At 47.8% G+C, this 27053-nt stretch overlaps 3 protein-coding genes across 5 annotated transcripts in view; 2 read left to right on the top strand and 1 right to left on the bottom strand.

Annotated features, from left to right (window-relative positions):
* si:ch73-22o12.1 (nectin-2) overlaps positions 1 to 3698 on the bottom strand; it is a 59225-nt gene extending 55527 nt beyond the window's left edge. The window contains exon 1 of one of the 2 annotated variants that reach the window (XM_064309863.1): positions 3204 to 3698. In XM_064309863.1, the coding sequence (XP_064165933.1) occupies positions 3204 to 3273 (70 nt within the window). In that variant the 5' untranslated portion in view covers positions 3274 to 3698. The remainder of the gene's footprint in view (positions 1 to 3203) is intronic. The other variant, XM_064309853.1, reaches the window with a different exon arrangement.
* Positions 3699 to 3850: 152 nt separating this feature from the next.
* Positions 3851 to 19837, top strand: g6fl (g6f-like). The gene is made up of 12 exons (XM_064314704.1): positions 3851 to 5006; positions 7258 to 7272; positions 7922 to 8257; positions 9077 to 9343; positions 9897 to 9932; positions 10502 to 10840; positions 11772 to 11996; positions 18063 to 18188; positions 18358 to 18431; positions 18779 to 18805; positions 19082 to 19128; positions 19361 to 19837. The coding sequence occupies exons 1-12, from the start codon at positions 4907 to 4909 to the stop codon at positions 19380 to 19382; spliced, it is 1614 nt and encodes a 537-aa protein (XP_064170774.1). The 5' UTR covers positions 3851 to 4906; the 3' UTR covers positions 19383 to 19837.
* Positions 19838 to 20455: 618 nt separating this feature from the next.
* The window catches only part of abhd16a (abhydrolase domain containing 16A, phospholipase), an 11643-nt gene continuing 5045 nt past the window's right edge, over positions 20456 to 27053 (top strand). The window contains exons 1-13 of one of the 2 annotated variants that reach the window (XM_064309807.1): positions 20456 to 20617; positions 20989 to 21048; positions 21380 to 21446; positions 21981 to 22067; positions 22460 to 22545; positions 22807 to 22880; positions 23240 to 23347; positions 23806 to 23920; positions 24579 to 24680; positions 25081 to 25144; positions 25422 to 25471; positions 26105 to 26228; positions 26837 to 26941. In XM_064309807.1, coding sequence (XP_064165877.1) covers positions 20516 to 20617; positions 20989 to 21048; positions 21380 to 21446; positions 21981 to 22067; positions 22460 to 22545; positions 22807 to 22880; positions 23240 to 23347; positions 23806 to 23920; positions 24579 to 24680; positions 25081 to 25144; positions 25422 to 25471; positions 26105 to 26228; positions 26837 to 26941 — 1144 coding nt within the window. In that variant the 5' untranslated portion in view covers positions 20456 to 20515. The remainder of the gene's footprint in view (positions 20618 to 20988; positions 21049 to 21379; positions 21447 to 21980; positions 22068 to 22459; positions 22546 to 22806; positions 22881 to 23239; positions 23348 to 23805; positions 23921 to 24578; positions 24681 to 25080; positions 25145 to 25421; positions 25472 to 26104; positions 26229 to 26836; positions 26942 to 27053) is intronic. The other variant, XM_064309814.1, reaches the window with a different exon arrangement.

Here is a 27053-nt window from a genome sequence, read left to right as displayed (position 1 = left end):
ACGTGCGGACCGGGGAACGGAAACTCCGCCGCAGGGGAGAGGGGGAACACCCAGACACTCTTCATCTGAGGAAAGGACGACGTCCGAGTCGCCTGAAAGCGCAATAACGCTGCTCCAAGTCAACAGAGCCGGATACCGAGGCCCGCCGCAACGGCAGCTTCCACAGCCCAGCGATAACCCCTCTGCTGCTCTACTTCTCTATCTCAGCCTCCCATCGACGCTGAATCAAGAGTGATTTCTTCAGCCTCTGCTAACTTCCCGTAAAAGCCGACATTGAACTTTCACGAAAGACCGGCAACGGTAACTTCTTTAGACGGAGCGATTTAGTGTAACCTACGGAGACAAGCAATTTGTTTAGCAGATAATGCAGAACTAAAGAAAACATAAGCTCGGGCTCAGAGGTGTATAGAAAGGTTGATGTTTGTAGACAAAACCAAACCAAGCGTGAACACTGACATTTAGAAACGTTCCTGTCATTTTAACAGCATCGTCCAACAAACAAGCCCTTCAAATCCATTTTTTAATTAAACAGCTGACTGGCATTCTCGAAAGAGTGTCAAAATTTCAGGTCAAATACACAATTACCAACAAAAAAAAAAACATTTTAAATAAGGGGAGGGAAGCCAGCAGTTGTTATCTAAACACGCAGGATATTTTTAGCTTGGAGGTAATGCAGGGACACACTGGAACTGTTCCCCCGTTTTACGCCTTCAAATACATTGTGATTTTTTTCCTCCTCTTGTCTTTCAGAGTCCCTCTCCTAGCCTGCCGCTCAGACGGTCGTAAACAGCCTGGCCTTGAGCTCTGATCGAGACGAATGGGGGGGGGGGGTTCTCACCAATGACAAACGGCGCTCGAACAAAAGAACAGGACAGGGGCTTGAGAAACGGCAGAGAATAAAAGGACGGAGAACAAGGATCTTCTATTGCCAGGGCGGGGAGGGCGACGGTGGGAGGCGGCTTGCAAGATGTCAATTTCGTCTTTAATCATTTGCACTCCCATGGGCAATGTTTACCCAAACTACTGCGCATTGCCAGTCTGACGTTCAACCCCCGTTTACGAAACAAGCTCAACACGATCAAAAGGCTAAGGAGGACTGAGTAAAGCAAACATTGTTCTTGTGTGGAGTAAATCGAATAATTTCAGGAAAATACATTACACAACTGAAAATACATTAAACTACTATTTAGCCTAAACTGTCCACCATCATCCCAGTACAAGAGCTAGAGGACGACACGCCACTCGGCCTATAATCCAAGTTTTACATCACTACAACTTGATGCCATTTTGATCAACACATTCATTTTTAGCAATTCAATGAAATTACCTAGATTAACCAAACAAGTTCAAATAGGTTTTGTTCCTGAAGTGTTCGCGTTAGTAGCCTAATAGTTTGCGACAAATAGACAATATTTCCTCGATGGCCACTGGGGTAACCCACAAACCCGCACTCGGCCAACCCTTCGTGCATGCCATTACAGGCAAATCAGACTACACGTAAGCAGATCTATAGCGAAACGAGGCATTTATTTTCCCCAAAGACTTTATCAACAAAAGCCGCTCCCCTGGCGTATACACGCTAACTGGTTGAATGTTCTACCTTGTGTTTATTGTGTCCATTTTTAAACTCTGAAAGGTTAAATTCTTGCCATTTTATTTCTCCGCTGGGTTCATGAATAAAACAAAAACATTTGTTTCGCTTTTCCCGTTTCCTCCCCGAAGTGCAGTTGATGTACTGTAAAATGGGCCCAGGCACCTGAGGTTCACCCGATGAATAAATAAAGCGCATTTCAAGATTGTTGCATGGAGTGAATGTGATGCAACGAGTTTTATAGCCTACCCAATGCTGCCAAATGTGTCACTGTCATTTTTTATTCAACGCGCTTGAATCCCACAGCTTTCCAAGACGAGGATAAAAAAATCGAGTCATTATCCAATTCTAAGCCTGAACGAATTAGCCAACCGTCAAGTTCGTTGGACAAATTAAACAAGCAGCTAAACCCCGAACACGCCATTTCACGCACCAATTGGTACTAAAACCTGCACACCGCCAGGTGTCCAACGCGTGGCTACTCGGGCTCCGCACCTGGAGACCGGGACTATAGCTAGGCTATACACAACTTCTGAATAATTGACGGGCTCAGAACACAGCACCGGATTTCATTGCCACTCGAGAGTGAACAGCAGTCGAATCACGCTGGTGGACAGTTTGGTACTTGTGTTCTTGCAAAAAAAAATGTAGCCTAGTTAGTTTCAATGTCATATTGACGTAGTACACCCCTGTTGTTTCGTTGGTAGCGTACATAATGAGACGCGATTCCGAGGGAAATCATGTCAGATGTTAAAAACGCAGGGGAGTTTAGCCTACTTCAACGTATGGGCTTCAAAAATATTTACGTCCCCGGACACGCACAGAAAGCACAGTGTATTGACCACAATTGGAAAGTAACACGGTTGTCGTCCCATTTCACTTCACCGTTATGCTGGCATAGATTTGATCGTTTTGTCACCCAGTACAGACTACATTAAATTGCTAGCCTATATGATGACATGTAGGGCAACTGGGAACACAGATTAACACTGGAAACACCCTGTTGCTTTGTGTTCACGTTTATGTTCGTATCGCTCAATTCGAATGGACATAAGAGGGAAATGTTTCAAAGAAAAGAATGAAGTGAAAGGAATGTAAGGAATTGCAGAGATGTGGTATCGAAGAGTAGGGGAGATAGTGACGTGTAAATGTAAATCTTTTTTTTTTGTTTTGTTTTTTGAACAATCACACCTGCTGGTAACAGAGGGGAAAAAAACACCAGGAGGCCACACCTTGACTAACATGGCGCACCGAAACTCAGGATACAAGAGGGGGGAGAAAGGGGTGTGTTGAATGGAAGTGAACTAATAACAGGTAGGCACACACCTTCCGAAATCTTAAATACAGCTACATGAATACGAATGTCTGTGTTTTTTCGGTTGAGTGAAAGTCAAATTGAAATCCGGAGACAGACATTAATTGAGGAGGAACCTTACTGCGAAACAGTTGATTTCACTGCATTACATTAAACACAACGTTTCAATCAATGTCACACAGAGGCTACACTGGTGAATTCATCAGGAAAACGGACTGAGCAAAAAATGATCTAATGGTAAGAATCTAGAGTGAAAAGGGCGACGAGGTAGATAGCGTGCGCTACCCATGTCCTTACCTTGGATAGTCAGGATAGCCGCTAAAACGAGTAGACAGTTGCTGAAGCATTCGTTCCTGTCCTTCGCCATGATTCAGTGGTCCTTTTAAAAATTGCCGAGCAGATCTCACTACGACCGAATTAAACGTGAGACTTTATTATAAAAACAAGAAAACAATCCCGTGTGCTCAACACCCGGTCTTCTTTTAAAAACGAAGTTAATTCAGGAGAGCCGCGTCTTTTCTTTTTGTCGTCCTCTATCTGCCGATTTAAAATCGCTGATAAAACTGAAAACGTTAAAACCCTTCACCAACCTGTGGTAGAAGGGTATGTGGACCGTACAGGTGACTGTGCTTCCCGATAGGTGCTGTGCAGGCGGAAAAGTACAAGCAGTATGCAGAGCACCGAGTAGTTCCACGGTGCACTAGCTTTGCCTAAACAATTGTGACTGGGTGAATGCCTATGATGTCACGCATGCGTCACGGCAGTAGAGTCCGGCTGGGAAGTTTTGGAACTTTTGAAACGTTATCGTCTACCACTGAGACGGTAATTACATCTAAATGTGATTTTCTTCTCGCAGCTTTCGCGCGCAAAGTGATATGTGCGAGTCAATCAAATTTCAAACAGACGGGCTGCTTACATCTAAACGTTAAGTAGGCTATCTGCGAGTTGCTCATGAAAATTGCTTGGGCTACTCTGGCTGACTTGCCAGCAAATTGTACATTAATCATAATAGATACTTCTTCCGAATTTCGCGTGATCAAGTTAGTGTGACCCATATGGTTGGGTAATATATTTAAGTGTTTTTGCTTGCTTATTTCTTGAAACAAATAGTCTAATTGAAGGGTTAGGGTTGCAAGGTACTTCACAATTGATTGATTTACAGAAGATTGATTATTCAAAGGATTTTGAAAATTACAGTATTCTGAGCCTATAGTTGTTGGGCAAACTAGTGCTTTAAAAATCTGACTGAACATGTTGCGTCGTAAAAGAAGGTGTCCAAACCACCATAGCTAAAATATTTTTGCAGGGACCTGGTTGAGTAATAGGGTGCCGTGCACACCTGGGGAACGACCCGAAATGACCCGTCCCCTGAAAGTCCATATTTGTGTGCCTCACTGCCTCCCTTAACGAGTCGCACAAATTCAAAACTCAGTTGAAAGTTCACTACTCTGAACTATGAGCGCGATAACTTCTCATAAATGTTACAATTCAAAAAGAACATCGTTGATTAGCTACTAAGCGGACCGATTTCGACTCATTCCTGAAATGTCAATTTATAATTATTAGCAAGCATTGTGTTGCCAATAATGAATAGGCCCCATTGCAGTGAATGTTATAGAATGTAGAACAAATGATTTGGTGTTCATAGCCAGGGAGGCAGAGCCTCATTTTCTGTAGCGCCCTAATTTTTAAAGTAAAGAAAATAATAATTATTATAACAATATTAATAATAAAATAAACTTTAAATGAAAAGAAAAAAATGGCAGTTTGCCCACCAGATTGTGCTTACTGGAACTGCGTGCACATAGTGGTTTTAAATTTCACGTGACTTCACTGCATACAAATTCGTTACTTTACTGCGCCATCTGTTGCCGACTTGTTGTAGCAACTCTGATAATTATGTCCACAACACAGCAGCACAACCTCGGTGCCTAGCCGCAAAAACGCGACGTCCTACATTTGCTCGCTTGGTCGTCATTCCTTTGAAGAAACACTCTGAAATGGACCGCCTACATTTATTCGTCAGAAGCGCTATTCCGCCTTCGCTTTCTCCTGGGATCCGTACATCTACTCCAGCCAGGCACAATTTTTTCAAGCATGGTACGTCCAGCACCTCACTAGTCCCAAAGGCAGTGCAAATCCCGAGGTTTACGTCATCATCCATCCAGTTGCACGTATTAATTGCACATGCCCCTATTAGTTGCCATAGCACCCCTCAGACCCTCCACACAGAGATACTGATATTGTTTCTGACATGCTGAGGCCAGGCCACATTGTCAGTGTCTACACTGGCATTTTTTTAAAAAAAAATCCATCCACCCACACATCCACACATACAAAAATCCCATCCAGCACCTGAAGCTCTACACCACACCATCTGCAGACAGACGCTCCTGGTCACGATGATGCATAGAATTAGCTCACGTGCATCAGATTAATGAAACGAGCCGGGCTGCTTTAATGTGATTATTTATCAGGCGGGTTGTGATGCCTTCTGAGGCATAATTCTCACTAACTGCTAAACCCCATTTCCTTTCTTTGAAGTGCTCTTCTCCGCCTTGCTCTCCCTCTCGGTTTCTTCTCCCCAGTGTCATTCCTGTTCTGTTGGCGCTCACCCCCTGCTCCCCCTCCCCCCATTTCTCTCTCTCTATCTCTCTCCTCCCTCCTCCCTCCCCCTCTCTCTCTCTCTCTCTCTCTCTCCTCCCTCCCTCCTCTCTCTCTCTCTCTCTCTCTCCCTCCCTCTCTCTCTCTCTCTCTCTCTCTCTCTCTCTCTCCCTCCCTCCCTCTCTCTCTCTCTCTCTCTCTCTCTCTCTCTCTCCCTCCCTCCCTCTCTCTCTCTCTCTCTCTCTCTCTCTCCCTCCCTCTCTCCTCCTCTCCCTCCTCTCTCTCTCTCTCCTCTCTCTCCTCCCTCTCTCTCTCTCTCTCTCTCCCTCCCTCCCCCCCTCTCTCTCTCTCTCTCTCTCTCTCTCCAGACTCCATTAGCACAACAGTAATTTAGTGTTGATCTGGTAATGGCACTCAGAGGGGCCAGTAATGCTGTTAGTTTTAATTAAAGACATCGAGGGTGTGTAAAGACACGTGGCCCAGGGGCGCGGGACGCTCTCGCTCTGCCCGAAACAAGGCGCTAACGCTCCCCCCTCGCAGCACGTCCCCGCTGCTCTGCTCCTGCGTGGTCTGGTATTAGGGCCCGTCCCGTCCCGCTCGCTCGCGCCCCCCCCCCCTTCCGCCCTCCGGTCAGTTTTCGCTCCACGGCGTAGCCCCCTTTGGCTGAATTCGGCGGGGGTGCGCGCGAGTGGCGAAGGGGGGAGCGTTAGCCCCCCGCGGTTGTCGCCGCGCTATCTGGGAACCTCAGAAAGCTGGACGCTGCCGTCGTGACCTTGAGCGAGGCGCTCGACTTGAATCGCCTCGGCGAACGTTCAGCTGCCGCACGCTCCTGGCCACCTACACGGGCAAAAATGTGAAAAATGTGAGCTTGTGAGCTTTTTTTTCAGAAGCTGCCCCGGAGGAGGACTGGGCTTGTATATCTGACTCCGAAGTGGAGAAACGGTGAAGTTTGCTGTCATGATCTATTTTGTGACCTCTGTCGGGGATTGTTTATTTATAAATGTACGAATAAATATGAAATTGTATTTATTTATTTTTGTTGAGGGGGAGTGTTGGTGGTAGAGAACCTGAAGCCAAACGATGCCCCACGCTGCACCCCTTCTGCTGGCCATGCCGCTAATCGCCTCTAATGTTGGAGCGCCCCAGCCCCACTGCTCAGCCCCGCTGCTCAGCCCCACGCTCGCGCCCCAGCCCCGCGCCCCAGCCCCGCTGCTCAGCCCCACGCTCGTGCCCCCGCCCGCTGCTCAGCCCCGCTGCTCAGCCCCACGCTCGCGCCCCAGCCCCGCGCCCCAGCCCCGCGCCCCAGCCCCGCTCCCCCACCCCGCTGCTCAGCCTCGCTGCTCGCGCCCCTGCGTCCCTGCGAGCGGTTATCAGGGCCCCGCACGCGGCCGCTCTCCGCCGCCGTGACAACCCCCTTCCTGAGGCCTGTCGCTTTCTGGCCCGCTCATGACCCGCTAAGGCGAGTCCTGTCCCCTTCTCCTGTCAGGAACCGGATATTAAGAAACCCGTGGCCCCAGTGCTGGGGAATACACGAGCCAGTGTGCGTGTGTGTGTGTGTGTGTGTGTGTGTGTGTGTGTGTGTGTGTGTGGGTGTGCGTGTGTGTGGTGGGGGGGCTGACTGACAGAGAGAAAAGGGAACTGCGTGTGGCAGTTTAGACCAGTGTACTGTCAGTTACCGCCTGATTAATAATGGAGCTTTTCTTTCTCCCCTGTCCTCTGTTCATCGCACTGCTTTCCGTCTCCGGAGCCGCCTCAGCCAAAGGTACAGGTGATCCTCCGGCGAAGACCATTATTGTGCCTCTCCGACAGCACCGCTGTATGGGGGTTTATAGCTGTGCTTCGGGTGCTTTGAGTAAATACGGTTTCAAAGGGAAAATATACAGGGCAGAATACACCGTGCAGTAGAACCGCTATTAAAATAGTAGCCTACGGCACTGCTAGCCTGGTAGAATCCAGACATATCTAATTAGCCAAGATGCTAGGAGAAATCAGGTGGAATTTATCAAAAATAAAAGCCTGCTTTAGTGGTTGTGAGTCACAAAGGCAGCGTGTGCTATAATTATCATGATACCATTATGCTAATGTTTCCGCAGAAATGACCTGTCCTGTCCTACCCAATTTTGGGTACTTTGTACTCTAGTTTCCATTTAGGTTGCCAGCTCGAGCAAAGGAGTAGGGGGCAGCGTTGGATCTGAACTTAAAAGTTCAGTTCAGTCTAATATTTTTTTCTGAAAGCGCGATGGGAAAGGAGCTCAGCTGGAACAAATAACAAGTTGAAAGCTTATTACAGGAGCTCCACCTGTGTGGTTATTCAGGATTTTCTTTTGTGACAAAAGTTTCATGATTTATTGGAATATAATTCTATATATTTAAAAAAATATATATTTTTTTTTTATACGCCGTTTTGTTAGAAGATTGGGACGACGTTGTGGTGACCAAGGAGAACACGCCGGTCACCTTGGCTTGCTCCGACCGGCTGCTCAAGGGCTCCGTGAAGCTGGAGTGGCAGTGGAAGCCCGACGGCCAGGACAAGTGGAGCCTGGTCCTGTCGGCCAATCAAAGGCAGGAATTCAGGGGCGGGGCGTCGAAGGCGGACATGCGTCTGGCGGACCCGCACTTCCAGACGTCGGGAGACTTCTCGCTCCGCTTCAGGCCGCGCGCCAGCGACGGCGGCCGCTACCGCTGCCTGGTGGACCTGGGAGAGAAGAAGGAGAGGGAGAGGGTCACGCTGCTGGCCATCCTCAGAGGTAGCCTGCCCCCCCCCCCCCCAACCCTAACCCTAACCCCCTCCCCCTCGCCGTCCCCATCAGTCACACCGCCACGCTGCCTGTACCGCGGACGCTACCTTCGACTGTCAGATCCTTTTACAGTCAGTGGGTGTCATCTGCACATTTCCCAAGTGCCACCTTGCAGGTTTTTTTTCCCTCCTCTTCTGCACCCAGCTTGGTGAAATGTCTCTCCTGTCACTTTTGCTTTCAATTTTTAGCCTACCAGGGCAGGAAGTCGTCAACAGCTTCACAGCCCAATCCACCAAATATCATGCAATAATTTACACTGCATTACGGCGTTTAGCCAGCACTCTTATCCAGGAAGACTTACATGGTTTATAATAGTTTTTTTGTTGTTGTTTTGCATACAATCAGTCCATTCATACAGCTGGATGATTTTCTGATGAGTTCAGAACCCCCCCCCCCCCCCCCCCCCGACTGGGAACCAGAGCCCAGAACCAGTTCTCTAACCACTGTACTGCACTGCCACGAGCGTAAAATGTGTTTTACACTTACTTAATAGATTTAAATATATTTCCTTATTGCTGAGTGTGCTTCCATACTCATTTGAGTTTAATTTACCTTTGGAGCAAGACAAAATGTACACACACATATATGCACGCAGCTGTGCATATAAATATCCTACTCTGATATGAAGTCATGTAAGTGTGTTATGTTATATGTTAATATGTTGGTCAGGAGGAGGGAGATTGGTTTGTATACAGTGCCCAGGGGTCAGGGGTCAGGGGTCAGGGGTCAGTGCGGCTCATCCCTGCCACCCTTCGCCCTCTCCCGCAGTGGCGGTCGGCCCCGCCCTGCCCGTCCCGGCGGACGGCACCCTGCGCCTGGTCACGGAGGTGTCCCCCTCCGAGGCGGTCTCCGAAGTGGCCTGGTTCTCCCCCCGGGACCTCCCCCTGCGCTCCGAGACTTTGCCCTCGGGGGCGGTGGTCTGCAAGCTGCCCCACTTCGGCCGGGCCGACCAGGGCAACTACACCTGCCAGGTCCGGCCCCGGGCCGGCGCCAGGCGGCACCACTTCCTGTTCACCTACGCGATTGCGGCTGACGGTGAGGCGCCCCCGACGCGTTAGAGCCCGCGCCGCGTGCCGGTCGGGAAGAGGGTGAGAACGTCAGGGGCGGGGGGAGGGAGGGAGGGAGGGAGGGATGAAAATAATGCGGAGTGGGGCTGAGGGGGAGAGGACGAATGACAAAAAGGCGGAGGAGAAACACAGAGGAAGGAAGATGAGAAAAGCGAAGGTGGTAGAAGTCACGCGGAGGGGAGGGGAGGGGAGGGGAAGGGGGGGGGGTGAGGATGTGAGATTGGACGACAGGAGGAATATTTAAGGCTCCTGGAGAAAACAGACAGGGCTGTTAAATTGGAAACTGTCTCGGTTTCCTGTGCTTTTTACAAACTGGATGTTTCTCCTCAGGTTATTCACAGGCTGTGTTTCACTTTACCGCTCTCGCACGGAACACTCAAATTCCAATCATCTGCAGTCCAGAGTGAATTCTCTGTAGTCCCCGAAGCCTTTATTTCCCAGTGCGCTTTATTCCCTTGGTGTTCACTTGTTTTCCCAGCCCGCTGTTATCATTCATTTGTCTCTGTGTCTCTTTCCCTTAGTTTCCAAGGCAGCAAATTTCACAAGCTTGACTAATGGTGAGTGAACCTCCGAAATATCGCTCACCGTCAATATGCTACGGATGCAAAAAAATAGAACCCTACCCCGGCTGCCTTGTTTTAAGACGCTAAGAAAAGAGCGTTTGGCAGTCTACGGATGTGTGTGTTCAGTGGTGTCCACTGGATTCTCTCCCAAGGTGCAGTACGTAGATGCGATAGGTAGCATGAAATCGTTTGGAACAGCACAGTTTGCAGTTAAATGAATTATTTCAGATACAGTTGCATTTTTTTGTGTTTTGCAGTCACAGGACTTCATATCTGTTATTTAATAAAATGTTTTAATAAAGAGAAAAGCTGTGAGCCTGCCAGGGCTGGCACAGTGCGTACGCTGTGTACAGGTGTGTAACAGTGCGTACGCTGTGTACAGGTGTGTAACAGTGCGTACGCTGTGTACAGGTGTGTAACGGTCAAGGTTGGCACATTGTGTAATGCTGTGTACAGGTGCCTAACGGTGCGTACCTGGGGGAGAGAAACCTGTGTTCCCTTTTACATCCTCCTCCTCTTCCGTTGACGTCTCCCCCCCCCACCCTCCCCACCCCCCGTCTCAGGCACTGCGGTCTCCACAGCCTGCCTCTCTCGAACCCCGGTCCCCCTCTCGTGCACCGCCGTCCCCGGCGACTACGTTCTCCTGTACTGGCAGCGCCCCGACCGCAGAGACATGGACCGCGTCTTCGCCTACGACCGCTGGAGGCGCGACCGCACCGACCGCACCGTCCGCACCGTCCGCACACCGTCCCGCCTGCGCCTGGCCAACCCCGCCGCGGCCAAGTCCGGAATCTTCTCCTTCGTGCTGGAGCCGGAGCTCCAGGAGGGGGGCGTGTACCTCTGCGAGGTCTTCCTGAACGACCACGTCTTCAGCCACGCGACCAGGATCAGCGTTCTGAGAGGTAGGAGAACGCGCCCGCTCGGGAAACGCCCACCGAGAGCTCCGCCCACCGGGGGCTCCGCCCGTCAGCCGGCTCCGCCGTGCCGCCACCGCCTCCGGTTGAGAGCTTTAATAAGCACCGCCCCCCCCTTCGCCATTCATCAACGCTGACCAGGCGGCGCCGGCCAATTCGTCACTGTCACCCGGCCTGCTGACTGCCATCGGATCTCCTAAAATAACATATATTTCTATGGCCTCATTAGGGAAGTCATAATGTGAAATTACACCTCGTGCTTTGCCTTTGGATTGTGCGGGAGCCGCTGTCAAAGCCGCTGCGTTATTGAACTGTTGAGTCCAATTATTCCCCCGCTTACTCTTATCTGCCCCCCCCCCCCCGGGACACGGGGCATTCGTCACAGTTAGCGGGCAAACCCCCGTGTGAATCCCTGCTGATGAACGAGAGTCTTCTGTCTTTTTCTCTCTCTCTCACACACGCACACACACGCACACACACACATACACACACACACGTGCACACACATGCACACACACACGTGCACACACATGCACACACTCACGCACGTACACACACACGCGCGCACACACACACACGCACACAACACACACACTCACACACACTCACATGCACACACACATACACACACACACACACACGCACACATACACACACACACATTACACACACTCACATGCACACACACATACACACACACGCGCACACACACACACACACACGCACACACACACGAGCGCACACATGCACACACATGCACGCACACACACGCACACACAAACACACTCACACACACACACACGCACGCACACACAAACACACTCACACACTCACGCACGCACACACACACACACACGCACACACACACACACACAACACACACGCACCTACACTCACATTCCTACACACACCACAACAGTCTACGCACAGTCCACGCCCTCCATGCTGCGTGTGCCGTACCGGAGCGTCCGTCAGGTGTCCTGGGCCCACCAGAACCAGAGCTACAGGTGCCTGAGCTCCGCGCGGCGCCCGCAGAGGCCGCTGCCGCTCCGGCCCGGCGCGGCCGGGAACTACACCTGCGCCCTGGAGCTGAGGACCGGGAAGGTGATCAGAGCAGTGTACACCGTCACACCGCCTCCTGCTGGTGAGAGACGTGCGCGTCAGCCCATAAATCTGCCCCCTATTGACTATTATTATTATTATTTATTCTTTTTCATTTACATTTATATATGCATACAACATTTATATATCATTTACATTACATACATTTTTTATTTAGCAGACGCTTTTATCCAAAGCGACGTACAAAAAGTGCATTTCATGGTCATAGACAACTGCTAAACACGGGTTCAGTAAGGTACAATACTTATTTTGTACAGCTATTTCTAGCCAAGAACACAGTTCACACAGTGAACACTATTCTGACCTTGGCAAAGCCAACTAGGCAGAAGAATAAGCTACAGTATTAGGACAAATACAAATTACCAAAAAGTGCTGGGATGGGGCAACATGTAACAAGTGTCATGAAAAAGGGGGGGGGGGCGTTTAAAAAGAGTGAAATATACAGCGTGGTGGTGGTTAGTCTAGGTATAGTCTGAAGAGATGAGTCTTCAGGCCACGACGGAAGATGGGTAATGAGGGGGAGGTTCGGAGAGAGACGGGGAGTTCGTTCCACCACTGGGGAGCTAGGGTGGAGAAGCTCTGTGATCCCTTTGGGCGGGTGGGAGGGGTTACAAGTTAGGCATTTAGAATTATGTGTTCATTATTGATATATAAGTTGGGTACAAACTTGATTGAGCAGTCCCTCCATTTTTAGATGCGAAGCACCTCATGGACATGGCTTGTAACTCATTCACTCACTCACTCACGCACTCATTCACTCACTCACTCACTCACTCAAGTTTAGCAGGCTGAAGATTCTCCACAAGGGGGAGCTATTAGCACTTATGGTGCTTCGCATAAATGACACTGTGCGTCCTTGTTATGACAGTAAGGGCCTGAATACTAAGGCCTTTAGCATGTGCTAAACCGTTTAGCACATGCAAAACCAATAACATGACCAATGATTGGTCATGGGGTCTTTGTTTTGCACCAATCATTGGTTGTGTTGTTCGTTTTGCACACTAAAGGTCTTAGTAGTACGGTAAACCAGGCCCTAAATGTAGCCTGAGCCTACGCCAACCGCTTGCGTCATATTTTTGTGGCATATTGCATGGGATTACATGTCGTTTGAAAAATGCATAACTGTGTAGCAAGAACAGTCCTCCCATTGGCGATGCAGACATACATTATGTACTGCCGTACAGTACACTGCTGCAACATGCGCACGGGTTGCTTCCTGCCTCGGTCTGAGCGTACTGGTCTCCCCATAGGGGCTGCTGTAGCGGGGCCGGTGTGCTAAATGCACTCCATCAGTCAGCTGGCACTGCACCCCTGTGGGTGATGTCGGGTCCCTGCGCTGCGAGGCGCAGTGTCACAGTACACCTTGTACGCGTCCGCGGCTCGAGCGCTCTGAGGTGACTCAGTGCGGGTGGGTTTCAGGTCAGCAGGTAATTGCTAACTCACTTACGCGGAGTGCACCGGCAAACCGGCCAGAGAAAGGACTTTTAGTGTGTGCCCCGTGGGGGGGGGAAAAAAAGCAAATGGGTGTAGCCAGTCTCTGTGTGTGAGAGTGTAGGTGTGTGTGTGTGTGTGTGTGCGTGTGAACTTGTAATACTATCTTTGTGGGAACCAAATGTCCTCACAAGGATAGAAAGATGAGGAAAATGTATCTTTGTGGGGACCTTTTGCTAGTCTCCACAAGGTCAAGAGGCTGTTTTGGGGTTAGGACTTAGGGTTAGGGTTACAATTAGGTTAAGGTTAGGGTTAAGGTTAGGCATGTAGTGGTTGGGGTTAGGGTTAGAGGTGTAAGGAAAAAAGGACGTCTCTCGAACGTGATGAAAATGTACAAAGTTTATTTCCAATACCGGTAGTGACAAAGCGCACAAATTACACTTTGGATTCAGCAGAGTCAGACTGAACCACAAACCTTTCCAGAGGCTGCTTCTTATTTGTTTTCAAAGCTTTGATCAAGGAAATGTGTGGCCAGCAGACATACTGGCATCAGAGACAGATTTCTTACAGAGGTTACGGAATGAATGTAGTCAATGGGAAGTCCTCATAAGGATAGCAGTACAGGACTGTGTGCGTGTGTGTGTGTGTGTGTGTGTGTGTGTGTGTGGTGTGGTGGTGTGTGGTGTGCGTGTGTGTGTGTGTGCATGTGTGTGTGTGTGTGTGTGCGGTGTGTTTGTGCGTGTGTGTGTGTGTGCGTGTGTGTGTGTGTGTGTGTGCGTGCGCGCGCGTGTGTGTGTGTGTGTGCATGCGTGCGTGTGTGTGTGTGTATGTGTGTGTGTGCGTTGGCGTGTGGCGTGTGTGTGTGTGGCGTGTGCGGTTTTTGTGTGTGTGTGCGTGTGTGAGAGATGTGAGTTCGGTAGTCTCGCGGCTTGAAGGGTGCTTGAAGGTTAGGGCTGCAAACGAGGCGTGCTCCAGGAGCGGAACAGAGGAAAGAGCGGCCAGTAATGCATATTGTATTTCTCTCCAGCCGGGGAAAGGATGTTTTCTGGAGGTAATGTCCTGGCGGACAGGGGTTATAAAAAAGGAGCCGCCTGATATGTGAGTTAATAAAATGGACGTTGAGGGCAGGCGGTGGAAGCCACCGAGATTACTTTTCTCTGCCGCGGCGTCGGCAACGGACGCGCGGCCGACCGGCGTTTGTCACCGCGAGCCTGAACCAAGCACGGCCCAACCGACTCTCTCTCGCAGGGATTAAACAAATTAATAAGATTTCTGCGCGTTCTCCATTGTCCATGCGGAAGGAAATTAGATGAAGTGCCTTATTCAAGGAATGTAAGTGCAAGTGCCGTGCCAGGTAACGCAGGCTCTATCTCTGGTCATTAAAAGCCTGGTAGCCCAAACCGCTGTGCTATTCTGCTATGGCCAAACACATTGGGAGCTACATATACCACAAAAAAACAAAAAATAAATGAATCTCAGCAAGTATAGTTTGGTCTTATATTTGGACTTAAAATCTTAATCTTAATTCTATTACTTTTTTGCTGGGTAAGACAAAAATACTGCCAATGAGGTGAGGCAGTTTGACTCATTTCAAGATTAGCCAATGGGGTAAGAAAATTTCACTTGTCAAGCAAACAGTGACTTAAAACGAAATTTTGTACTTGAGAAAAAAAATAAGGTTTTAAATCTCATTACAAGACAAAAAAACTTGTTAAGACAGACATTTTTGCAGTATGCAGACATTCACAGTTTAGGCAAGTTTTCAGCCAAAGCAACCTGCGGAAGGTGATTTAACATTAAGAGTAATGTTCACCGTGTGAACTGTGTGTAGGCTAGGTCAGAGCGTGTAGGTCAGGTCAGAGTAATGTTTACTGTGCGAACTGGACTTAATGTGTTCGTGGCTATGAATAACTGTACAAAATAAGTGCTGTACCTTATCAGACCTGTGTTTGTAGTTCCGATGACCTTTGGTATGCGCTTATTGTACATTGCTTTGGATGAAAGCGTCTGCCAAATAAACGTAATGCAATGTAATGGAGGCAGTCAGAAGAGAGCAGACCTCAGGACACACAGCTTCCTCAGTACCGCGCTGACTGCACGTTAGGAGACTGCCGCCCCCCCGAAAATGTGCTCTGCTTGTGTGGTCGAACCCCCCGTCCCATCCAAGCCGATGGATTCCGGTGAGCCCATTAACACTCTGAGAAATTTAAGGGGAACTGCGGCCTTGGGGATGGAAAGCAGATGGGTCCCCTCAGCCAATGGCAGCCGTCCAGGCTTTTCAATGAAATGAAGGCGTAAGATTTAGGGCTTCCTGGCTGAGCTCCTGATGAACCTCGGAGAGCGGTGCCAGGATATCTTCAGTGCGCTATTAAGTCAGACGTGCGTTGCCAGTTATTATGACTTTAAAGCCAGAGCTTTGTGTAGTAGAATCTGAAAGAGCCTGAACAGAGCACTCTGGGGGAACGCTTTCACTGATTCCACAAACACACCATTTCATGTGTGTCAGGGCTACCAGTAGCCTGTAATTAAACTACTATTTCCACATAACCGACCTCATTAAAAGTTTTAGATAAGTTAGCCGCAGATAATTGGCTTCACTCGTGCGGACTCCTGTCTGATCCAGGTGGCCAATAATTACAACCACTAGGAGTCTGAGGATTATAAAAACCACACTAGCCATGTGTTTGGAGGTTGTGGATTACACCGAGACTCTTACATTAGCTGCTAAGTTGGTGATAGATTTATTCATCTGATCTCTGGAAGGGAAAGGGACACTAACAGTCACACCGAAGATAAGCGTGTAGAAAGATAGCCCGTAACACCGATGAACTGATCTGATTCAGCCACCGTCATGAAAAGACAGTAGCAATTTTCATCGTTGTTTCGTCATGAAACCTTTCGTACGCTGCGATGATGTGGAAACCTGGGGAGGCAGACTCGTCTGGATTATCAAGATGTTCCGCTGAGAAAGACCGATGCTAATGCAGAAGTGTGAAAATGACACCTCATTCCTGCAGATCTCTCACTCTGCAACGTTCTGAAGCGCAAAGCCTGCGCCAGCACATCTGAATTAAAGCCAGAAGGCACAGAATGAGAAACCGCCATCGGTTTGGTAAATTTGTTTTGTATTTTTGTAAGATCACAAACGTGATTGGAATATTCATAACTCAACATTTCTAATCACTACAATTGAAAGTAATAGAGTAAGGCTCACTTAAAATTTTGAAAAACATTACAAAAAAAAACTACTCCTCAAAGGCTTAAGGACAAATGTGGATTTAACTCAATGTTGCATATCTACAATATCTGTGTGGATCATCAATTAATTATATCATATCTAAATGGACAATAAGTTGATGTCAAAAACGATATATTTATATTCAGCAACGTCTCTGTGTCAGGATACAGGGTTCATGTGCGAAAATATTCTTTCCCGTCTGGTTCTGTTTGAAATGTAACGTAGGTGGTTTATGCAACACTGCGAGCTCCATCATCACGCGGGTCTTTTTGCATGATCACCATGGCCATTACTGTTACTCGGCAACTACTACAAATCACACGTCGGGCACATACGGCTGGGACAAGTGTAATGGCACAGGCGTCGTGCTTCAGTGCATTCAATTATCAAAATTTCACGGCGCGAGGCTGGCATGTTGAACACAGCGGGTCGAGAACGGAGCGGCCCTTCATGCACGAATCCCATTAGAACTTGCAGCGCTCCCGGGCCAATCCATCAGTCCGGACCCTTTCTCTTTAGGCACAATCACATCCTTCACGAAATTGTGTTGCGGCAGATCAGGCAACGGCGGGTGAAAAGTTGAAGCTCTCAAACAGTTATGTAATGGCATCTGGGAGGGGAGGTGAGAGAAATCTCCCGGAAATCAATTTCGCAGCCTTTCCTCACTCCTCGAGTCTCACAGGTGCATCCTAACAGCTCAGCCGCGAAGCGCGAAAGCTAGCGGCGGCGCCGGCTCCCCGAGCACTGACAGGGATAGCTCAATTATCGTAGCTTTCCACTGCCGCGCATTCAGAACAAATTTAACCGGCTACCTCCGGAATTCACCCGAGGGTGATCTCGCCACCCTGACATTTGCTCCTTTCCCAGGTTGTCTTTTGCCCAACGGCTGTTTGCATGTGTGGAGTCACCCAACCGAATGCAAATACCAGATACCCCCTGGAATCAAAAGTACTGTAAATCGTGTCTGGTTTCATGCACTGACTGTGGTTCAGCTGCAGCACCACAAAGAAATCCTTTCTCTCCTGCGGATTTGTTCTCTGCTTGTACAGTAGTTTGTCTTGGGCTCTTTTATTTTACGGCCTTCTTTTATCTGTCATGTCTGCAGCCGCAGGTGAGTTGACGGAGGGTTTGATTGAATGTCGAGAACGGGATATTTTGCTGAGAGCGCTCAGCATCAGGTCGACAGGATATAAAACAGATGTGCGGCTGGAATTGTCTGAATGATTCATGCGCATCATTATCCCCAAGCACATCCTCATGAATGAATAACCCTGAGATACCCAATTTAGAGATCTATGCTGCCCTCTGCTGGCCGCTTATACACACTAAACTTCCTGCTGGGATGTCCTTGTAGTGCATCTTAAATTTTCCCAATCATTTTTGTCTTTATCCCACGTCTCTCTTTCTCAATATTTACAGTAAACCCCAGTCTCTCCTCTCCCGTCATCCTGTTCCCTCTCTCCGGTTTGGGGCTCCTGGTGCCCTTGGTCGCCGTGGCCCTTGGTGTGTTGCTATGGAAACGAGGACATCGTATCACTCGCCCCCGTAAGTCTGCCCACCTCCTCCCTTAAAACCTCCTTTGTCTCCCTCTCTCTTTCCATTTTGGGGTCAGAGTCGACATGGATGTTTACAGATTGGGACACCATTCATGATAAAACCTTGGATACCAGTATCTGGTCAGTGTATATGTCACCCACTCTCTGTCCTGTTTAAGGTGCGGAGCAGTCTCTGTCCCACCACTCTGGAGAAGTAGAGAATGTGTATGAAAACCCTGAAGACCTGAGACAGGTGAATATACTGCTCTGTTCACATGAATGCAGTATTTCTCTCTTGGTTCAATTTCATTCTGATTCCTGTATTGGAATGGCAAAGATATATCTGCGTGTGCCAAAGCATATACAGAGCACACAATTGCAGATATGAGTCATTGCATATAACTACCACTTCAGACTCAGACAATAAACAGATAAATATTCAACTCTAAATGAAAATGCTGAAAGCTAGCTTATATTTCCTGTCAGGAGTAAAATGTTTTTATTAAATCCCCCCCCCCCCCTCTCTCTCTCTCTCTCTCTCACTGAATGCTGCATATCTTTATAACCTCTCTCCTCTTTCTCCTCCCTCCCACCCTGCAGACACCTGGCCAGAGTTCAGTGTATATGGTGAGTATACATTCCCAGGCCTTCCCAGTGCTGACGGCGACAGAGCCACGCGCTCTTTAACGGGCGGACAGACAGACCTAGCTCTGCTGCCATCGGCAGATAGAGCCCGTGGAGTGGACTGTCAGGCCCCCCTAGCTCTTCCGTCAAAGTCACACCGTTGGTCTATCGGAGGGCTGTATACATTAGCAATATTAACAGATCAATTCCATCATCACGCCTTCCGCAAGTCCTAATAAATCAGCGCTTACCGACCGTGTATCTCTCTCCCTCTCCTAGGACCTGAAGCCGACCAATGACGACGATGTCTATAAGGAGTTGGATCGGTAAGAATTAAAGCGCTGCGAGTCTCAACATCGCGCGCCTTTCCGTCACCGTTTGCCGCCTGTCGTCGTCTGCTCTATCACTCCAACTTATCGAACCGCGCTGCATCACGGCTGTCAGAACCGTGAAACATGATGTCACTCAATTACCGCGTGTCACTCCAGTGTACCCTGGACTGCGGCTGCAGGCTGTTTGGCGTTGTGTAAAAATTAATGTAGGCTATTCTCATTTCAGATATGAACAGTGCCCTTGCTGACCGGCTGAGCTGTCCCCGACCGCTTGAAAGATATAATTCCTTTCCAGTATAGCTTTCTGTAAAATACGTTTCTTATGCATTAACATTTTGTTTGCTTGTTTATTTAATTACTATCGAGGATAAACTACCACAAACCTATATTTGGTCTGTATTTTGGGAATGTATAACATTACATCTGATTAAAAGTATTTTAAGTCAGTCTGTGACCTGTAAATATTTTGTCTCTGATTGGTGTGTTTTGTCTCTGATTGGCGTGTTTTGACATAGCCAAGTTTTTGGTGGCCCATTATGAATTAGTCTTGTTCTATTCGATAGGTGATTGAGACAATCTGCCTTATATGATCAATCACCTGGGGGTTCGACTAGCCTTCACCGGGGGGAGATGGAAAATACTTGGGAGCCTAGCAGGTTGGCTAGCATGTGGCAGGGTGAAAATAAAGCATTTCATGACGACACTGAAGTGTCTAAGTCCATAATTTACTGTTACGCTGAATAATTACCTGCTTGGAATCATGCGACAAATTGATGTAGCCCAAAGAGTGCTGTTTTTTCACTGCCAGAAAAAATCGATTTTTTTGTGCTTGAACAATGAAAATGAAAAACGATTAACCAACTGGATTATTCACATATTTAAAGAACAAATGTAGGCTAAAAATTATTGCAAAAAAATGTGTTGTTAGCCAGGCACATGTTTCAACTTAAAATATGTATCGACAACACATGATAAATGTCAACGTATTAAATTACCATATTTTTTAAACTATAAAACTGTAATGTAGCGTTGTTATTTATAATACATAAAGTTTAATACACAAACATACATTTCACACATGTACAGTAGCCTATCTACACAATTTATGCATATGCCACAGACTGAATTATTTATTTTATTTTGTAAAATAAATCCTTTTAAATATAGGGGATTATCTTCTGACTAATTTACGTTCTAATCTTCTTATCATATTTGAAAATAAAAGCACTATTATATAATCATGGAACATGCGCATTATATCGGGTAACTGCTGGTGGATTACATAGCCTACAGTTCTGTGGTCCCAACCATAGACCACAGCTCATTTCCGGATGAAAACGCGTTCCCGCTTGGGCTTCCGTAGCTTCTAACCCTGAGAAGAATGGCCGGTTGGATATGGTTTCGTTGTCTTTTTGGGCCCAAACTTCAGCGAATTCATCGCTCACCGGACCAGAACAGACCTGAAGCCCGAACCGCGAGGAGGGTGAGTGCAGGGATTAACATGGGCGTGTGTGTGTGAGTGACTGACAGCCAACGGGAGAGACGATCGGGTTTCGCTACAGAGGGCATTATTGGCTGGTCGCTGAATAGAACGCTGGCTTACTGCGGAAGTCCGAGTGTTATTATTAAATATGAATCGGGCTGTCAAACTGGTTGTCAGGAGTGGGTGATTTCTGCATATGGGAACATTTAAACATTACGTCTAATTTTTGGGGAACTAAGCAATCATTGCAATTGTGAGGGCGACTATGCTTATTGCATATATCAGCATGTATCCTATAGTTATCAAATGTTACCACTAAAATTGCTCCTGCGATTCCATTCAATTTACATTTTCTTTTTCTCTCATGCTAGCAGGGATGGACATACCAGCCCAAGAGTCTTGAGAAACACACCGACAGCATCCTGGGCTGGGTCAGTGGTCCTTCAGAATAGCACTGGATAGCACAGAAAGTGCAATGTTGCACACCCCAACATAACATTAATAAACCCCCGTCTTTGCATGTAGCCTACATAACGTTCATTCTGTGTGAGCTACGCAAGCGAGGCTGTACGCTCGTTCAATCGAATCATGCATCATATTTCATAATGTCTGACGTTGGTGCGTTTACAGTCCTCATAGAAATTCGGCGGTTGAAGCGGACTGTAAAAAGATTCTTGGAAGGCTTTGGTTTTGCCAAATTATGACGAGTGTGTGTATCGCACAGCAGGTTTTGATGTTTTGACGTCAGTGTTTGTGTTGCAGGCTTCGGTTCTGTGGTCTCTGGGCTACTACAGTTCCCCGCTGCTACTATGCTACCTCTACCGGAAAGGTACAGAGATCGCTCACCTGTGTTTTCTGCTTGTCTGCGACGGTCATTCTGGCACAGTTCCCCGACGGTACAGCTTGTTTTTTGGCTAGGACAGTGGGTTCGAAACGCTGGGTCGGGAACTGGTGGAAGTGGAGGTGGGGGCGAGGGGAGGGGGGTTAACATATTTTATGTATATATAGCCTACACTGTAGATTCCGTGGACATTTATACCAGTTTTATTAAATACTGCAGTTGTTACGTGCACAGCACAGCATACATTTACTGACGTTTCTGGCATGAATTTATACATATATGCATACAGACGGGTGACAAATTAAAGGAAAACCTGAATAAATGAGTGGGCCATATGAAGCAAAAGCCTTGTGAGGTATTCCACAAATTAATAAAATGTGATAATACTCTTGAAGTGCATTTATAGTCCTGTAAAGCCTGCCAGTGGGGACAAGCGTATATGGAAAAGATGCTATATTGGTCTATTTGGTGTTTTGTGTGTGATGCGTTCTCATTGACGTGGTCACTTGCTGTGTTGTTTAGGGTACTTCTGCAGCTCCAAGCTGATCCCGGTCAGTCAGTACGTGGGTACGGTGCTGGTCTGCCTGCTGGGAATTGCCTGTTTGAGAGGTGAGTCGGCACAGCCTTTTTTCGATATGTTCAATATTGACCAGGATTGCGTTTGTGTGAGACGACCTTAGCAGGAACACGAACGTGTTCGTATGTTGGTTGAGACAACATGACCTCAGAACAGCTTTCCCGGGTTGGTCTGGTTGGATATTTTACAATCATGGCTGAAGACATTTTTTTTAAGCTGTGACTTTTATGAATTTTGAGACAGAATTAGTGCATGTAATGATACATGTAGTCTTTTGGATGGTTTTGATGTGAACATTGGAGATCGTTGGAGAAAGACACTGTGGGTCGTGGTCTGTCTCAGATTGCATCGCGATCAGTGGGTCTTCTACTGATGGAGGTTGTACTAGGCCCAGTTGGTCATGCGTGTCTGGTCTCTGTGCCAGGCCTGGGTCGCTGGAGGAACCAGGAGTACCTGCAGTTCGTCAGCATTCTTGAGGAGACCAGGAAGAACCACACCCATAGCAACAAGGTACAAAAGATGCAGGAGTAATGGAATAATGATACAACAGTTGTGACGTTACTGTTTTAAAAATTACATCACTGGTGTAAACCTGCCTATTTTTGCTCTTACCATAGAAGAAAAGTCAAGTCAAGTCAAGTCAATTTATTATCCCACAGTGGGGAATAAACACGCAATACCCAATGAACTGAAAAACATCAACAACAACAAGAACAACATCATTTATTCATTCAATTATTCGTTCATTGACTTGTTCTCATATTCTCTTAGAAAAAGCTGGCATGCTACGACTTCAACTTCTCTCACTGGCCGACAGACTTCAGCTGGACAGAAGTCAGCTCTCCGTGAGTTGTGTGTGTGTGTGTGTGTGTGTGTGTGTGTGTGCCTGCGTGCGTGCGTGTTTGTTTCTGTGTTTTTCTACATATGCATACAGAGCAGAAATTATCTTAAAGCTGTTCCACTGTAGATTATTTTTCCATTGCAAAGGTATGCACTTAGAGTGTTCTCCAAATATGGCAACGAAGGCCATTTTGATGACCATTTACCTACGTTTGACAGCTAATGACACCCTGAGTCTCTAAATATACTGTACTAGCATGATTTGATCCAGGAGGGGAAAGGCCTCAGGGCGTTTATTTGTCTGTATCCGCGTGTGCGCCGTATTTATGCATTCCTAACTTCCTGTTGTTTGTGCGCCTCACAGGAAGCAGTCACAAGGGGGCGTGTCCCTGCTGAAGCCGGAACCCAGGCACAGAGGGTCAGCTGACAGCGTGCTCAGCTCCGTGCGAACCCTGCCGTGCCACATCATCAGGTGCGGCCGCGCCCGTCACCCCCTCCGCACCCGCGCCCCTCACCCACTTTGCCCTGTCCACGCCGTGCCTACGTCGCCGACTTCACCGTTACCTGATATCACCCAGTCCACAGAACTCTCGTCTCTCTACCCTACCCCTCTCTCACATGGGGGTATCTCTCACACCCATTAGCATAGCTGTACATGGCTATACCTTATAACATATCAAAACACAAGGGAAATTCATTGGTTTAACCAAAAGAGCTAACTCAGTCATTATAACAAAAGGTGTACATAATAGTATTGATCAGTTAATGGTTTTATGTATATTAGTGTTATGAGGTGTCTGGTTATCATTGGAATTTGTGCACCTCTGGCTATGCTGATCTGCAGTGCTCTGGGCAGCTGGTCATGCTCTCTGTCCCCTCCTCCTCTCTCCTCTCTCCTCTCTCCTCCCTCCTCCCTCCTCTCTCCCGCAGCTACCTGATCGCTCACTCTTTCGGGAGGAGGATGCTGTACCCGGGGTCCGTGGGGCTCCTGCAGAAGGCCATGAGGCCGGTGCTGCAGCAGGGCCAGGCCCGGCTGGTGGAAGAGGTAACCGCTCCCTGCTCCCAGAATGCCCCTGTGCACGTGCTCGTACCTGCTCATTTTCACAGGTCGCACATGCATCTCGTTCTCTCTGAGCAAAGCTCCCACGGTCCCTGGGAATCCTGGGAAGTCGAGTCCCCCCCCGTTCTGGAATAATCACATAGAATTGTGAAACTCATAAATCCAGTCCAGTCTAGTTGCCAGTTGTCTAGCAATGCCATCATTCTGCGATTGGTCACAGACTGGCTTGCTCACTGGCTTGTACAGTATAGTACACACACAAGCCAGGTCTCACAAGAGCACCCATGAAATTTGACAAAAATTGACAAAAAAAAACAAAACATCGCTGTCATCTTTAATGGTGGAATGGGATTTTGCCCTTGTGAATGTGTTTGTTACTGCAATGTGATCTTTAATTATGCATTCAGATTTTTCTCTTGTGTATGAGTTGCTTGAAGCGATGTTATCCTTAGTGGTGGATTTTTACTTCACTTGAGAGACCGATAAAAGCAGAGTCGTGCTCTTTGTGTCTGTTGTGTTGAGCTAAGCTGTGCTGAGCTGTGATGTGCTGTGCTGTGCTGTGCTGTGCTTAACTGATCATTTCCGTCACCACATACTAAAATCTGCAGTCTCTCTCTCTCTCTCTCTGTTCCCCTCCCTGCAGTTCGAAGGCCAGAGGAACAAGCTGGTGGCCTGTGATGGAAATGAGATCGACACCATGTTTGTGGATCACAGGAGAGACGGAGGGGAGAGGGGGAAGACACTGGTGAGAGAGGGCAGGGGGGGCCTTCAGAGGTAGAGAGGGAGAGGGAGGGGGAGAGGGTAAGAGCTTTTTACTTTTTTAGTTTGAGTGCCAGTGTGGAAGAGTGAGCCCCCTTGTGTTACAACATCATTGTAACACTTCAGTCTGACCTCTGGGACACCTTGAGCAAGTTTTAAATTTCTCCAGTCAGTCTTCGGCAGTGTTTTTTTTATGTTACCAGTGGACTTGCAACATGCACAAAACATGTTACTTGAAAAAATCATGTAAAATCTGTTACTCAGTCCAGGAAAAGGCACCATTGCAGTTACATTGACTGACATTGATGTATTGCGGTTATGCTGAGTTTATGCAGTAATTCTGTGGCATCTCCAGCATGTAAACCGTGTGATGATGTGTGTTGCAGGTCATCTGTTGCGAGGGAAACGCAGGCTTCTATGAAGTGGGCTGTATGAACACTCCTTTAGAGGGTTAGTGCTTCTGCACTGTCTGCCTGTGTGGTCCTGTCGTCCGCATTCTCACCCATGTGCTTACAATTCCTCCATAAATGGTGTGTTTGTCCATTGTGAGCCATTTACTGTCTGTGTATAGAGGGGCCTTTGTATTGCACATCGTGAGAGTGTGCTTTACCTGTGGTTTAATACGTTGGTTGCTTAAACTAGGTGTGTGTGTGTGTGTGTGTGTGTGTGTGTGTGTGTGTGTGCGTGTGCGTGTGTGCTCGTGCTCGTGTGCGTGCATGCTCTACAGGCGGATACTCGGTGCTGGGATGGAATCACCCTGGTTTTGGAGGAAGCACAGTAAGCATTATTCTATTACCCCCACACTCATATATATATATAAAAATAAAAAAAACTTCACGCCTTCTTTTGCTGCCTGAACCGAGTGAATCATGGCATGGTTACATAAGTAAACTAGGCCGGCCAAGGACTGCCTTCTGTAGCGTGGGGTTGGGGCACAATGTTTTACTCAACAGATGTCCCACTCAGCCAATAATCTTTGGCCGAGGTGCTCAGCAGCCTAGTTTGATTGGCTCAGAGAGAATGCCAGCGGAACTGCACTGGCGCTGAGATCTAGGAATGTGAAGGGCTGAGAACGCCTCTGCAGAAAGAGCACTGCACCGTGTATGCATATATAATAGATAAGGCGCAGTTAGTGGAACTCGCAGAACCTAGAAAATCTGGTTTGTGCAACGGTAACGCGAGTATGGGTGTGATCCTCGCCTCTCGTCTGAGCTGGCTGTTCATTTCCCTCCCCGGGTGATAAGTTTGTAACTTATTCTTTACATAGCAAAGTTGACACAGGAAGTTGGAGAGATAAAGGTTTGAATACCTTTCACAATGACTCTTTATCTCTTTTTCTTCCCCTCCTTCACTCTCTTATCTTTTTTTCCCCCCTCTTTTCTCTCCTCTTTATCTGTCTCATTGTTTCAGGGAGTACCTTTCCCCCAGAACGAGGCCAATGCCATGGACGTAGTGATCCAGTTCGCAGTTCATAAGCTGGGCTTCAAGCTCAAGGACATTATTGTGTACGCCTGGTCCATAGGGGGCTTCACAGGTAACTGCAATAACAATGCAGCCAGTCAGGAAGCTCCGTTTCCGAGTGTAGCACAGTGGGTAAGGAACTGGGCTTGTAACCGAAAGGTTGCAGGTTCGATTCCTGGGTAAGGACACTGCCATTGTACCCTTGAGCAAGGTACTTAACCGAAATTGCTTCAGTATATATCCAGCTGTATAAATGGATACAATGTAAAAATGCTATGTAAAAAAGTTGTGTAAGTCGCTCTGGATAAGAGTGTCTGCTAAATGCCTGTAATGTAATGTAATGTAATGTTTCCTGAAGAGAGGCTAGTTCTTCAGAGGGAAGGACCCAGGGCTTTATGTAAAGATGAACGTACACACGTGCATCAACATGTCCTCTCTCTCTCGCTCATGCAAACACACACATAGGCACACGCGCACACACACACACAGCTGTAACAATTACATGATTTTCCCAAGGTGGTTTGTGATTGCCTCTTGAAAACGAACGTTGCGAACAGCTGTTTTAACAACGTGTTCGTACATGGTGCTGTACTAAAACTGACTGATTGATCGATCGATTGAGTGATTGATTGATTTTAAAAATGTGAAGTAACTGACAGGAAGTTGTTCTCTGGCCCACAGCCAGCTGGGCGGTGATGTCATACCCAGAGATCAGGGCCGTGATTCTGGACGCCTCCTTCGATGACCTGCTGCCCCTGGCGCTGAAGGTCATGCCAGACAGCTGGAGTGAGTGAAGGCCGGGTGAATGGGGCGGATGAATGGGGGGAGGGATAATTTTCACTAACGGCAGCTGTAGCTGGTTGCACCCCTTTTAATGATTGCTGACATGTAGATTTTT

This window comes from Anguilla rostrata, chromosome 1 (assembly GCF_018555375.3).
Source record: "Anguilla rostrata isolate EN2019 chromosome 1, ASM1855537v3, whole genome shotgun sequence".
NCBI lineage: Eukaryota > Metazoa > Chordata > Actinopteri > Anguilliformes > Anguillidae > Anguilla > Anguilla rostrata.
Note: the sequence above shows the minus strand (reverse complement) of the source record. Positions and strands in the feature narration are given on the sequence as shown.